The following is a 14,361-nucleotide window of genomic DNA, read 5'->3' on the forward strand; positions in this document are numbered from 1 at the left end:
AAAGTAGTGACTACACTGCATGTACCATTTAGCTGCGTTTTTTAGTAACTACTTTAAAAGAATTAATGTGTTTAAGTGCGCATACACCAGAATTAATTTTTGGAGCTGTTTCTATCATAAAAAGAACTACAAATTACTCCCTTTCTCTAGCAGCTTTTTTTAGCCTTCCTAAATTTCATGCTTTACATGACAGCAAGATAAGCCTTCAGCCATCATTGCACTTTACTCTTTTCTTTTAATTTCGGCCTGCATCATTTATCCAAACCAAAGTGCAGCTGTTAGCTAAATTAAGCATCCAAACTGCACAGCAAACATTATCTGATTTGCTGTCAGCTGGCTTAATGTTTGCCATCTGATTAATGTTTTTTAAGACATTAACAAGTTTGGATATTTCACATTCAGATAACTGAATGTTATGCTTAAAGCTCTTTAAAAGATGAACAAACCACCTTAAAATTGGAAATTAATTGATGAGTTTTAATTTCTTAGTAATTTACCATGGTATAGGGCATTTTAAAGACCACAAACTTCTTTTACTATTCAGTCTTGTTTCTACTAATTTGTTCTGGTACATCTTGATAATGGTCTCTACAATACGATAGTACTAGCCCAGTACAGCTCCAGTGGAAATATGAAATATATAAAACTTCCCAAGTTTATGACTGGTTAGAGAGACTGTTGTTTCTATAAAATTAATGCATGTCATTACAGAATTTTATGTCTGTGAAGGGCAACAGTTTGTACACGGCTGTTTCAACAAGGTAATTAAGTGAAAGTCATTAAGAAAAGGTCCACTCTTATACACTTAAAGAAATATTGCCTGATCCTTCAAGCAAAAGTGGATAGATGGACGGATGCAGCACACCCAAAGAGATTGATTTGACTTTCTATCTCCTGAAAGGCAGAAATATAATTTTCTAAGTAAAACAATAGCTCCATCACTGCAGAAGATAGAAGTGTCCCAACAGTTGCTTCCTCAGAGGACCTGCAATCCAGAGAATATATCTGGCACACACATGGATCTGATACTGATTTCAAGTGCAAAGGGATCACGTCTTTCATGCTGGTTTTTAACTGGCAGTGGAAGGCACATGTCCTGTAGAGTGCACCAGACATATAGCTCCCAACCACCTTTAACATGAGCTGTGTAAGTGCATCCCAGTATTCTGAGATGCAGCCCAGGAGGGCCGAAAATATGATCCTTAGAGTCCTGTGGGGCTCTGTGATATCACAGTTACACTACCAAGCTGTAAAATGTATACCAGGCAAGTTACATTAGGGTTCATGGTGCAAAATTCTTGTTGGTCCTATGATTTACTGGCAAAACTTCCAGCTTCACTCTGAAAATGCAGTTTTGCACCTAGGAGCACAAAACAAAGAGATGGATGACTGGGAATAGGAATCAAAGGCAGCTGTTTCTGTTTTTAATGAGAAGCATGTTTTTCTGGTCATCAAATTACCACTGATAAGAAGACCCAGTGAAGTCATTATGAATGCTGCCAGTAACTTTTCTGGAGTGATATCAGATCATATGAGACAATTATTTGGGTATAACTCTCTTCAGCATTCTCTAAAAATAGCTTCATGAGTTAGATTAAGGGTTCTGCTCAGCTTTTTTTTTTTAAATTAGACTGTGGCAGGTACCTAGGGGACGGCAGAAGAAAAGGAAAGGTATGTTCAATACTACCTTTTCCCAAATACTTTTTCAGTTACCAACCACCTTCATCTCAGGGACTTCCTGGTGTGATTTATCTTTCAAAATTCATAATGGATTTGTCATCCTTGCAGCATTTGTTCAGTCTCCTCTTAAGCCCATGTAAACTTTTAGTGTCCACAACAATCTTGGTGGGCCAATTCAATGAAGAGCCACATGCTTTGGCTTTGGGAGTTTGCCTATTTCCTACTAGCTCCAAGTGCTCCTGTAATGGCTAACTGAACACTTAAATCCTTATCCACAGTCTTCAGTCACTTCTTCAAGATGAAGAATCATGGTTTATTTAAGTTGCACCATTGACCCTGTACTGAACTACTCCACGCCTTTGATCACCTTTGATGTCCATCCATGAGTCTCATCCTATTCTGTAATATCCTTCTGAAACAAAGGGAACACTGTAGTAGTATTTAAGATGGCATAATAAAGCTCACAAATATAGTGGTGTAATAAAATTATCTTTTTACCCTCTTTTCCTCTCCTAAAATGCTCTGAATCTGATTCGCTTTTTTGATTGCTATTGAGCTTTGGGATTACTTTTTTCAAATAAATATGTCTTCTGATTCTAAGATCTTCCTATTGAGTTACTGCCAACTGAGAGATCAGTATTTTACAAGGTCTTAAGGAAAATTCAGAATGGCTTTTTCTTATGTATACCACTTCCTCCTTCCCCCACACTGAATTTACCTGCTTTCTTCTGCAAGTGCTCCCAGCTCCTAGCACTCAGTCTCATAAGGTCTTTCAACTTCAACTCTTCATACTCAGCTTTGGTCCTTGCCATCCAGGTAACTCCAGTAGGAGCAACAAACTTTCTCACGTTACTGTTTATTTTTCAGGTCACTTCTTAATATGATCAACATGGATGCTCAAATACTCCGAGGCTGCTGCAATACTTCACCACTAGATGAGATCATTTAGTCCTAACCTGCAATTTCTCCTTTCTTTACTGTTAGTTATTTAAGAGTTAGATGACCTTCCTTATTATGGAACTGAGACTCTGTTTCCTTATGAAATTCTTGATGAGGGAACCTGGAAGCTTTGTGGGAACCCACACAGACTGTATCAACCAGATCACACCCATCTGTTTGCTGAATGCATCAAGAGCACTCTAAGGGAGTTGTAAATCAAGGTTTCTTTTTTACTAAAGCTACATCTTCACAAAGATGCAAACTGGTTAAATTCTCTACTAGATTTCTAATAATTTTTCCAGTATATAAGCCACATAAGGAGGCTTGTTTATTTTTATTTATTTATTTATTTCCCTTATACTTTCCAAACACCAACTCCACCTTTCACCTATATTCTCTGACTTTCTTCATGGAAACCCAGAATTCTGCATTGGTAGCCACATTAGCAGTATTATTCAGTATCTTTTTTCCCTATTTCTTTGCTCCACATAGTAGAAAGAGACTTAATACAAACACAGTTATTTTATACAATCTTTCCTATTTCAGATAGCACTGCAGCCTATGGTGCATCATCTCGACAATACGTTGCACAGCTGCTGCTCAGACAAAGGAGCTACAGCGTGCTCCTTAGACAGAGAACTGAAGTGCTCTCCTTATCTCTGTTATTGGACAAGCTTGATGTTCATTATCTGTTTGTGCCAGTAGCCTCATCCTCTGAAAAATGCAAAGCCAAGCCAAGTTTAACTGTTTTACCAGTCCAGAATAACAGGCAACTGTCTGGCCAAAGAGTAAGACAAAATAAGTTATTTCTATATGTTGCTATGAGCAAAGGAAAAAGACCCCATCTGCAACATCTATAGAAAGCACGAATGAAATAAATTAGCTTCTAAATCAAATGTTAGAGACATTGACTGGAAGAAAAGCACAAAAAAAGATAGATACTAAGAGCCTAATAGAAAATTTTTGTAATTGCCATGGAGTATTTACAGCCTGGTACATCCAAAATAAGCAATTGCAACATGAATCTGAAGTGAAACACAGAAACAAACATAATCTCCATTCTTAACTGGTTTATCAATAATTATCTATTTATCCATATAAACAGAGAGAGAGACACAACTACTCTTTGACCTTATCAAAATACTGCCTCATGCCAATTGTCTAAGAAGTCCTCAACCTCTTAATTTGACATCCTACAGCAGTAAAATGTGCACTCCAGCACCTGATGTCCAAACTCTAATACAAAAAACTAGCTTTCTCATTTGAACAGTGTTCCAGAGAAAGAGCATCTTTAATAAAGATTCAATATCCCTGCCCTAATCACAAAATTGCTGTTGAAGATATCACATATTGCCTGAGAATTCTAACAAGTCTGCCACACCACAAAGACTGAAGAATATCACAGCTAACACTCATGCCAACCTCAGCTAATGAATAAAGGCAAAGATACTTCTAAAAATTGCATGCAGCATTCACATTTCAGGCCTCTGAGCACAAAAAGAAAATCTAAATCAGTACAATTAAAAAGGCATATAAACCTAGTAATTAATTAACTTTAAATCAACATTTTAAACAAATTAAAAAGCCAGTCAAGTGTTCTCCCTCCTCCTTCTGAATAAATCCTTCTTTCATATCCTCAGGGAAATTATAAAAACCTGAGAAGTGACCTAGGAGATGCAGTAGGTTGTAGAAATAAAAGACACATTTTGAAAAACAGCTTTTTCCTACAGCAAAAACTGATTCATTGCATCCTTCCTCAGAATGTGAAAAAATGTATCTGTTATTCTCAAAGGAGACTTCTGGATGCTCCACAGAAAAAGAACACAAAGCAAAACGAAAATACATTCACAGAACACTTAAGGGAGAAAGGAAATGTGTCATAAGAAAAAGGTTGAGAAGACCTCACCCAGAAGACCTTTGAGTTAAGAGAAACCTCCCTTCCTCTCTAAAAGATGATAAAAAAAGCATGCATTCATATCTTGTTGACTTCTAGTAGACATTTCTGGTTTAGGTGTAACCTATGAAAGGGAGATAAGTAATCTGAATCCATCCACCCTTTTGTTGAATTCTGGGCTTCTTATTAAAACAGAATACAACTGTCACATGTTCCCCACGAACTTCTCATTACCTTGCACATTATACAGAAGAAATAAAGAACAAGGTAGAAGGGGAGAAAATACCTACAACATAAACCTATCCTGCTGCAGTACAAAAATCAAACTCCTCCCTCAAGTTTGACTGCAATAACTTCTACAGAAAGTAGAATCAACCAACTGGGTAAATCTAAATAAATTTGAAACTTTTCTTCTTTGGACACTGGACTCGGATCAGAATGAAATTTAGACAATAATAAATTACAGCAGATGCACAAAGGAAGAGGTAAAAGACAATAAGCTGGTAAGAGCACCATGCTTCTAGAAGTGATGTTAATTGTGTTTTAGACAGCTGTCTACCATAAATCGCAGTTCTGTAAGAAGCTGCAGTAAGTGTTCTCATTCAGCTGTGATTCTGCTGTCCCTCAATTTCCCACAATTGCAGTGCCTGCTGGTATCCTGCTTCTCTCAGAAAATGACGATTCTCATAGTCCAAGTAAATTTGTGAGGAAAAATTAGCTGTCATATGTACAAACACAGGTTCTTCCTAAAGGCTCACTGTTTCTCAGAGGGAAAGCCATCTGCAGGAGTATCATTATTTGAAATACCAGATTTATTAGAAATACCCAGGGACAAAGCAGATTCAAGACTCACAGGGCACACAGACGGAGAGCTCTACTGGTGGCATCCATACTGACACAGATGTACATGGCCAGAACTTACTCTACACTGTTCTACAGGACCTGTGTTCATGGCTTTAAGGTTTAATTTGCAGCCACAGGGACAGATGTAATATTGAAAACCTGAGGAGAACAACAGTAGCAGTGTGATTTCATATCAGTCAAGGTTATCCTTGCAGCCAGCTAACCACAAATCTGTGGCATTAGATTATAAAGAAGTAAGGTGTATGAGTGGTTATCACTTTGTGCAAACATGCATGAAAGATAACTGTGCAGAAACCCTGCTGTGCTGGGGGGACTTTAGGGGAAGAAATGCTTGCTTTGCTCAGATTTTTGTATTAACAACCTCAATTTAAACTCCTTTGGTGACAGAAGGCAGCACACTGAAAAATAATATGACATTAAAATCACAGTGGCCAGATACTGAGTTGCTGAGCAACAAGACATAGCTTCTGACATCTTAAAAGTTCAGAAAACATCAAGCTCCAAAATCAGCTTCCTAATTACGGACAGCTGAGCTAACCACTTCTAAAAATCTTGGCCACTGTTTTAAAATCCATCTTACTTTTAAGGAAGATAATGAGTCACAGTTCTAAGTAGCTTCCAACTCCATGCCTGTAACATAAACACATACCCATGGGAAATTTAAGAACTGCAAATTCAGGACTGATTCTAAAAATTTGGATGAGTCTACAGTTTAATAACACTTTGAACAAATTTAGTATGGTAATTATGATTTCAATATAAAATTATTCATACATTTCCTTTACTGGCTCTCCTTTATTTTTACTGCTTAAAGATTATTCTGCAGTGCTAGCTGGCAGAAGGAATTCCAGGTGCATTTTCACTATATGCTGTTCTCATTTGCAGTGTCATTTCAAGTATTTCAGGGTAGCCTGCAGATGGGTACAAATTCAATGGCTTCCAGAAAGGACATTTCACTGGAGAATGTGTGTCAATTCTGGAGAATGTCAAAAGTGTGTCCTTTTGACACACTTGCTAATATGCTCAACCAAACAGGGGGGACCTAAGGTTTCAATCCCTGGTGCATTCTATTTATGCTGGTTTACATATAAAAGGACAGTAAACAGCATGAAAGGCAACCCTACCTAAGGCATGAAAATGCTACTAAATGGATAGGATGCCTGACTCAGGGTCCTGCCAGCTCTGCAGCACTCCTGTCAATGACTGCCTGCAGAATCATAACCCTTTCAAGGGCAATGTGCACAGGAACTGGGGAACATATTCCCAGGCGGCTCCTGTGTTCAACAGCAGTACTAAACACTTGAAATAAAAAGAAAAGAGAAGGAGAAGGAGAAGGAGAAGGAGAAGGAGAAGGAGAAGGAGAAGGAGAAGGAGAACCACCCTATGTGGTGGTCAGTATAAGAAATCATCAACTAAGCATGGCAAAAACAGTAATTACTGAAAATATCTTTTATATAAGCAAGACATTTGACAAATTTTTAGTGTATAATTTCCTACAGGAAAGATATGAAAGTCTCATTTACATTTGTTCACATTATAATTATTCTCTTAAAGCCATATTTCTCATTTAGGAATAAAAATGGTTTATTTTAACTGCAGACAGTGGGAAAGCAAGCTGCCAGAAATGATGGGAGTAAGCCTGTGGCTCTCTTTTGACTCTCTCTCCATTTTATTCAGGTGATTAAGACTCTACAATCAGTAAGTTATAATTGGTGAGAAAACATCAGCCTTCATAAAACACTGGGTGCAAGTGTTCTGCTCTAAAATATGGCCTGGACCAATAATTCAGAATCAACACCTGCCTTCAGCAGCTGAAGTTTGAGATCTAACTGAGAGAGGAATGTAAGAAGCAGGGTGAAACCCACAGTATGTTATATACACTAGTTTGTTTGTAACAACATACAGGAGACTACATAAACATGGAAATAAACCTGAAAGTTGTGTTAGTTTATAATGCAACCTTCTATAAGTGTGAGTCCAGTTCTTTACCTGCACAAAAAGCACCAATATATTTTATATTTAAGCCCACTGTCTTGTCATATAACAACTAAAATTAAAGTCTCTGAAACAAATGTTAGACTACTGTATCTGATATATCATTCTATTCTTCTATTAGTACAGGAATTTGACTGGCTAGTAAAAAATCCTTGATGCCTCTTGTTACATTTACCTATTATATTACAGTGCTTCTGTTCAGAAAATGATAGCAGCTGAAATAACAGACAGCTCCTTTATCTCAGTCTACAAGTTGCATTTCTGACTTTTGAAGTTGATATCAGCATCAGCTTTTATACTCATGATGGCACTGAAGAGTCCTCATCTCTTTGTTGTCTGTAAAAAAGCCCATGAACTTTTTCTGCATTTCACAGAAAAAGCTCTTGAAGAACAGCCTGTATATTACAGAATATTCCTATATTACCCCATACATGTTAAAAACAAAAAAAGAGAAATTATTCCCATAAACTAATTTGCCAGTGCACAATACTCTTGACTTCCTAAAGACCCAAGTACTCAATTGCACAGTTCTTTCAGGTTCTTCCAAAAGGGTGTTTTTTCCAATAAAAACACACTTCTTTTACACATTTCTTTTAAAGAGAAATCACTGAATAAGCCTCTAAGGAGATGTCTGTAATTCTGTCAGATCTGACGTGTAGCTTTTCTTTGTTTACTCTGTCTACAGTGCCACACTCATACGGGTCTTCTCTTACATTTTGTCTTTATGGTGCATTCTTTTTTGGGGGCATGGAGGTGGGGGGCAGAATCTGTTTATACTATGCTTACCTGAAGGTGACCCCAAATTCTGCTAGCACATCTTCTGGAGTGCTGTGACAACCAGAGACTGCAAAGGGTGTTCAGTTTTAACTCACCCCTACTCTGTTCTGCTCTGCTCATTGGATGGTGTTGGCTCAGTTTTGCAGCCTACGGAAGGAGAGGACCTCCTTGCTTCATAAGCATCAAACCTCCTGGACTTTGTCCTTAAATTCTTATATACCCTGGCCTTTTGAAGATTATTTTTTCAAATAACTTCTCATTATTCTTAATAGCATCATTTGGAAGATGTTTAAAAAAAAGGGTGAAGTCTCCAGGGAAGAAATCTGTAGACTGCATTCTTTGATTCTGCATTCCTTTGCAAACTACTTAGTGCATGTTCAGCACACTCTGAACAGACATGAGTATTTTCTAGGGGAGATTTAAAACAGTTACAGAGGGAACACTACCTTTAAATAGACATGGGAAACTAATGTTGCTGCACTAAAAAGTAAATAAAGTTACTGCAAAGGCCTTATCCACAAGGAGATTAATTATTCTAAGCCCTACAGGAACAAAAGCTGCAATATGGTAAAATTGTATTGCAGTAAGTCACCTATCCAGAAAAGTGAGTGGAGAAAATCTAAATGTACAGCATAAACTGAAACACCCCAGTCTTCATAAACATGGAAATTTCTGTTTGGAACCACTAGGCAGGGAGATGAGATATATGTAACCCTAAAGAATCATCTATGCCTCGAACATAACAGTGGGTTAAAAATAACAGGATTATTGGGTTGGAAAGTCAAACTACAGGTGTTCATAACAGCTACAGTATTTTATTTCCTACACAATTTTAGGGAACCAGACAGCTAAAAAGGAAAAAAACCTTCCGAAAGTTCAGAATACCGCCTTTTTCATTTTCTATTAGTGTGCTAGCTTCAGTGGAAATAAACATGTTCCCCTTTTGCAGGATCTTCCTGTTAGTAACAGTTGCACATAAATAAAGTTTTCTAAACAAACATCTTATCTTTTTATGGAAGGAAGTCCATTAATAAGGAATTGACGTCCTTCCCTGAAAAAAAAGATCAGTGCTAATTCTTTCCCATAAACTAAAGAAATAAACTTACACCCTGAGACTTTTTACTCTATTTTCACAGCAAACTGGTTAGTCTGCACGTAGATAAAATGGAACGGTTTGGATTTTCTTATAAACAATACGTCTGTTGCTACCTTGCCCCATAATACTGAATAATTAATTTCTTTCCTCAGTTTTTGATTGCTTCATGAATCTTGTGCTTTATTTCAATTTTACTCCATTCCTGTTAAAACTACATGGCAGTCTTTGAGCAACTTTCAGCCTGGGAGCTTCAGAAACACACCACAACTCTAACATTTTGACCTATGCCATAATTTCCAGAAAGATGTCCTTTACTCAACAAATGCAGCCAAACATACTTTAGCACCTCTACTGTGGTCTTCAGGAACTTTGTCAGCTATACAGGACATTTCTTTTGCCCAAAATGAACTTTGGTATGGAAAATCCTCTAACACAACGTTCATCTGCTTCCCTTCTTCAGCACAGCTTTTCCTTCAGACTAAGAGAATTTGAAGTTGTAATAAATAAAATACATACTTTTCTACCAATGGCTTCAGAAACCCAGCATTTTAACCTATTTGCAACAATGCTGAAAATAGAAATGTTAGTATGTGTGAAGAGAGTTTAGATTTGCAGTGTTATTGTGCATCACAATTTAAAATCTCAGTGCCATACTGCAAGGAGATCAGCCAAAGAGAATGGCAGAATACTGCAGTCTGTGATTACCATACTTCTAGAAGCTTAGGAGTTATAATGCCATAGTATTTTTGTACAAAAAGATTATTTCAAACTCATTAAATCTTTAACTCTGGGGGACACAAGAAACCTCATAAAAATATTTACATAGGAATTTGAAAAAGAAATTTTAAGAAAAAAAGTGCACAAATGTTGCAAGAAAAACACTGCTATGTTCCAGCAATTACACTTAGATTTCCTAAAAATGGGAAAATAAAAATCTATAATCTTTTACCAAGGGTGTGCATCAACTCTTCTTACACAATGCTTCACTGGAGAAGGCATTTTACATATGTCTTAATGCAGATAAATAAGAGAGTGACAGGGAGTGAGACTGAGCACTATGTTCCTTCTCCTCTTCCTTTACAGTGAACCCAAAGATTCCTTTCTGACTATTTTGCACTAAGACAGTTTGCTTTCCAAAGCAAAGTCTGCTGTAGAGGTGACAAGCCCTAAGCAGGTAAGAGTCAATCCACATTACAAAGCTTTGATGGAATTTGTTCCTTGCATTCTTCTTTGGCATCCATATACAGCTTTACATGCTGATTTCTACAGTTTACATTTATACCGCAATTCTATTTGCTGCTGGTGGAACCAGAAGAATTCACGTGCTTGTGCAGGTTTAGTAACACACACCTGAGTGTCACTATAAAAGCAAGAGCAATTTCCTCTTCCCTTAGCTCTATTCTTTTCAAAGGCTTAGGTCCCCAGAAAGGCTTCCCCCCATTTCTGTTGAATTCTCAATAACTGTGCTGTGGAACAGTGACCTTTTATAAAAGCAAAACCAGAGCACTGCTTTAAAAGGTCACATGGCACAGCTCAGAAAACAGAGGAGATATTCTGGTATCCCATGGCAGCGCTGGAAGCATGGATACAGGCGACAGCCTGACAAGTATCTGGACAGACCAGTACGCTGAAGGTTTTCGTCACTCGTTAGAACTGTCACCTGCTCTCCAGGACTGCCCTGGCCAGTACCTAGTCACCCTACCCGATTTCCAGCTTTTCTGCTTTACTTTTTCTTTACTCTCCTTCTCTTAGCATAAAGCCTCACAAAACTTTTCTGATTTAGAATGATTCTTGACAGGGAAGAAAGCTGAGGGCAGTCTCAAGAAAGCTCAGTACATGTGTACCAAACACCAAGACTTTCGATAACTTTATCCTGTGAGATGGAGTTTTGGTCAGCTGCAGCTAATGGCTAACCAAAATACCTGTGAATGGCTTTAGGACTGCTGAATGAACTGACGGTGCCCAGCACAGCAAACAAAGGAGCCCACTCAGTGGTGTCACTGTTACCTGTGCTGCTGTCCTTTCTTGTCCCCTCACCTCCGCGTTCGGCAATACTGGTGTTGCAACTGGTGGAGGAGGTGCTCTGCGCTTTTTCACTTCTGGGTTTGCTGTCATTCCAGAGATGTTACCAAGGGACAGTGATGAGCCCAGGCTACTGGAACGAGAATTCGCCGAAGGGGAATTTGGTGCTGTGGAAAAACCCTGTAAATGGATTAACATCTTGGATTAACATCACTCTCTAAAAACAATGGGAAAGAAAGAAGAAAAACAAGACACATCTGGTTACCGTTTAAACAATGATATGAATAATCATGTATGTTCCTCTGCCAAACCTGCTGAATTGCAAACTCTAACTTTTGGAAACTTCCAAAGGTCAACTGGAACAAAGCTTACAGGCAGTATTAATAAGACAGGAGGCACGATAAGCACCTACTGTGGTTTAACAGTAGTATTGATGGGAACACTGCTGCTACTTGCTATTTAAAATATAAGCTTCACATCAAGATACATAATTACAGTTATCCAAATGCATTTGCAATTGCATTTAAATTACAAGTGTTACATTTTTCTGGAAGCAAGATTTACTCTTAAATGAGAACACTGTATTAATAAAATGCTGTCAGTGTCTCAGGCTTGTCTATTTTATAATCAATCTGTCTGATTTACCTGAGTCTTCTCTGCAGATTTACATAAGAGAAATTCTGCTACCATTAAACTATTTCCAATTTACATGCACAATCAAGCATAATCGCTTACAACCTACTGAAAACAACCATTTAACTTGGTGAAAAGAAGTCCTACTGACAGGCACCACTCTGGATTCTAACAGGCCCAGATGAAAGGAGAAAAAGAAAACTATTTCAGTAATTCCTTGCTGTTAAAAATGACTTTAGTTCTCATTAAAAACTTAATAAAATCAGTGGAAAAAGTTTAATGAATTTCAGATAAAGAAATAAATTTTTATATTAATATACAAACAGGAAGTTTGTAATATAGAAATATAGAAAAATATGCAGTCACATAGTAGCAAATATACAAATACGAAAGATTAGAACCAGGATTGCTTGAAAATGTGCATTTTTAACTTTAGTTTTTACTCTTAACTTCATTTTTTTTATTCTGCTAACAAAAATCTTGCAAAAACTTTCCCCTCAAAATCTGAGTCACCTTCTCCTTTTTTTAATTAAGAGAACCTTCCATATTAAATTGAAGATTTTACTTTTTAATTAAGTTATTTGACTGTAACTTCTTCCCAGAAATATCTTCTGTGGAATCACCACTGATACCACTTCACCATGACCTGGAGCAGAATAGCTGCTCTGGAAACATAGGCTGATGAGCGTGGTTGATAATGCTGTTCTTATCACAACAGAACATGCCACCACACTTTCAAAACTCTCCCATCGAGGACATAAAGCTCTCTGGTGGAATTTTGTCCAAAACCACAGAATACATACTGGCAGGAAACTAAAGGCCACCCTAAATGCCATTACTTAAAAAAAAAAAAAAAAGAAGATAATTTCTTTCCGCAAGTGCCAAATGCAAGCTTAGGTAAAAACTAACAACATAAGGCAGCAAGCTTAAAAACACAATTCATTTAGTTTTAGGCCCATTGAGGAAGCACTGATAAAGCATAAAGAGGTAAAAACTAGAGTAATGTAAAAATATACGTGATACAGTCTCCTTTGCTGCCTGGTAAAGTTCAATGTTCTGTAGATTCCTGTGAAAGCAACTGAAATGCGAACAGGTTTGTGCCTTGTCCTGCATTTACTGTGCATGTGATACCAATAACTGATTTAGATGCTTTTGTTGACTTTTATGTTGCACACTGAACAGCACATATCATCTTGGAATAATGTACTTAGCACAAGTGGGGCATGATACCATTCTTCTCTGACTGAAAGCAGTGTTTGCGACTTCTTTTTCATCACCAATTTTTCTGAATTGAATGGCATCCGTAGCACCTTTATCCTTCTAGCAAATGAAGAAAAAAGCTTGAAGTATAAGGTGGTGTTTAAAAGATTAGGTATAATCTTAAAAAGAAATAGTCTTGTCTTGGCCCTATATCTTGGGCAATGGAAAAAATAATGATTTCATCTGTAAGCTTCAAGTCATTATCAGTGCATATTACACCAGGGCCTATCAAATAAAGTTTGTTTACTCCTACAGAAATGACAGGGTTCACAGAGTGAAATACAAAGTAGTTTCCTCCTTTTACACATTTATAAAACAACTGAACAAAACAATTTCAAAGTGAATTCTGCAGGTATGCTTTAGTGATGCTATTAATTCTTTACTTTACCCTTCTGGTTTAAAATGTTGAGAAATTTTGGTAGGAGACAAAGATATATGAAAATAATAAAAAAGCCCTGAGACTTCTCTCCTAGCACTACAAATACAGGCTACTGCTAAGGCCATAAATGGTTTTAAATGAAGATTCAATTCTGTCTCAAGATCTTGAGGCTGAAGAGCTACCAGAATTCTTTTCCAAGCTATAGGTCATTGTGAAGGAATACAGTGAAGAACAACTAAACAGTTTAAAGCTCATTTGTTCTTTTTTTAAGCTTGGATTTCCTAACGGCAAATACAGGGGGAAAAACCTTCCATGACACCGTAAATGTTTATTTTTTATTATAAACTATAAGTTTATAATAAAAATACTTTAATTATAGGAAAAAAGTAACAACCTTGGAAATTCTTCTATGTTTTCTTTTCCAAGTCCAACCTTTATATCAAGCCCATTTTTCCCTTACTGGGCATTTCAAGAATGCTCATGTAAAGACACTTGCCCTAAAATAAAAACTCGCCACAGCTTCCAAGGGAATGCAATGAGGACAATTTCAAACTAGTTTTGAAAGCCCTCTCATGCAGCAACAAGAGCTTTGCCGAAGTGGAGGAACACCTTCAAAATCTCCCATGTGTGTAGTCCTTTTCATTAGCTTTAAGAGAAAAAAAAAAAAACAACTCGCTGGACACAAAACACTGACACAAGTGGTTTTGGCATGACTCGTCTTCTGTTGTAAAACTAATACAGAGAGACAACACCTAACCCAGCTTTTATATTTTAGGTTGGGTTACGTGCAATGCAGTTTCTTTCCAAATCACGGGATTTTGG

The 14,361-nt window shown here is 37.2% G+C and overlaps 1 protein-coding gene across 9 annotated transcripts in view; it reads right to left on the bottom strand.

Annotated features, from left to right (window-relative positions):
* COBL (cordon-bleu WH2 repeat protein) overlaps positions 1-14,361 on the bottom strand; it is a 158,176-nt gene that overhangs the window by 62,950 nt on the left and 80,865 nt on the right. For all 9 annotated transcript variants that reach the window (XM_085052221.1, XM_085052222.1, XM_085052228.1 and 6 more), the window contains one exon: positions 11,253-11,447. In XM_085052221.1, coding sequence (XP_084908347.1) covers positions 11,253-11,447 — 195 coding nt within the window. The remainder of the gene's footprint in view (positions 1-11,252; positions 11,448-14,361) is intronic.

Source organism: Lichenostomus cassidix, chromosome 2, assembly GCF_008360975.1.
Source record: "Lichenostomus cassidix isolate B80296 chromosome 2, HeHo_3.0, whole genome shotgun sequence".
Taxonomy (NCBI): Eukaryota; Metazoa; Chordata; class Aves; order Passeriformes; family Meliphagidae; genus Lichenostomus; species Lichenostomus cassidix.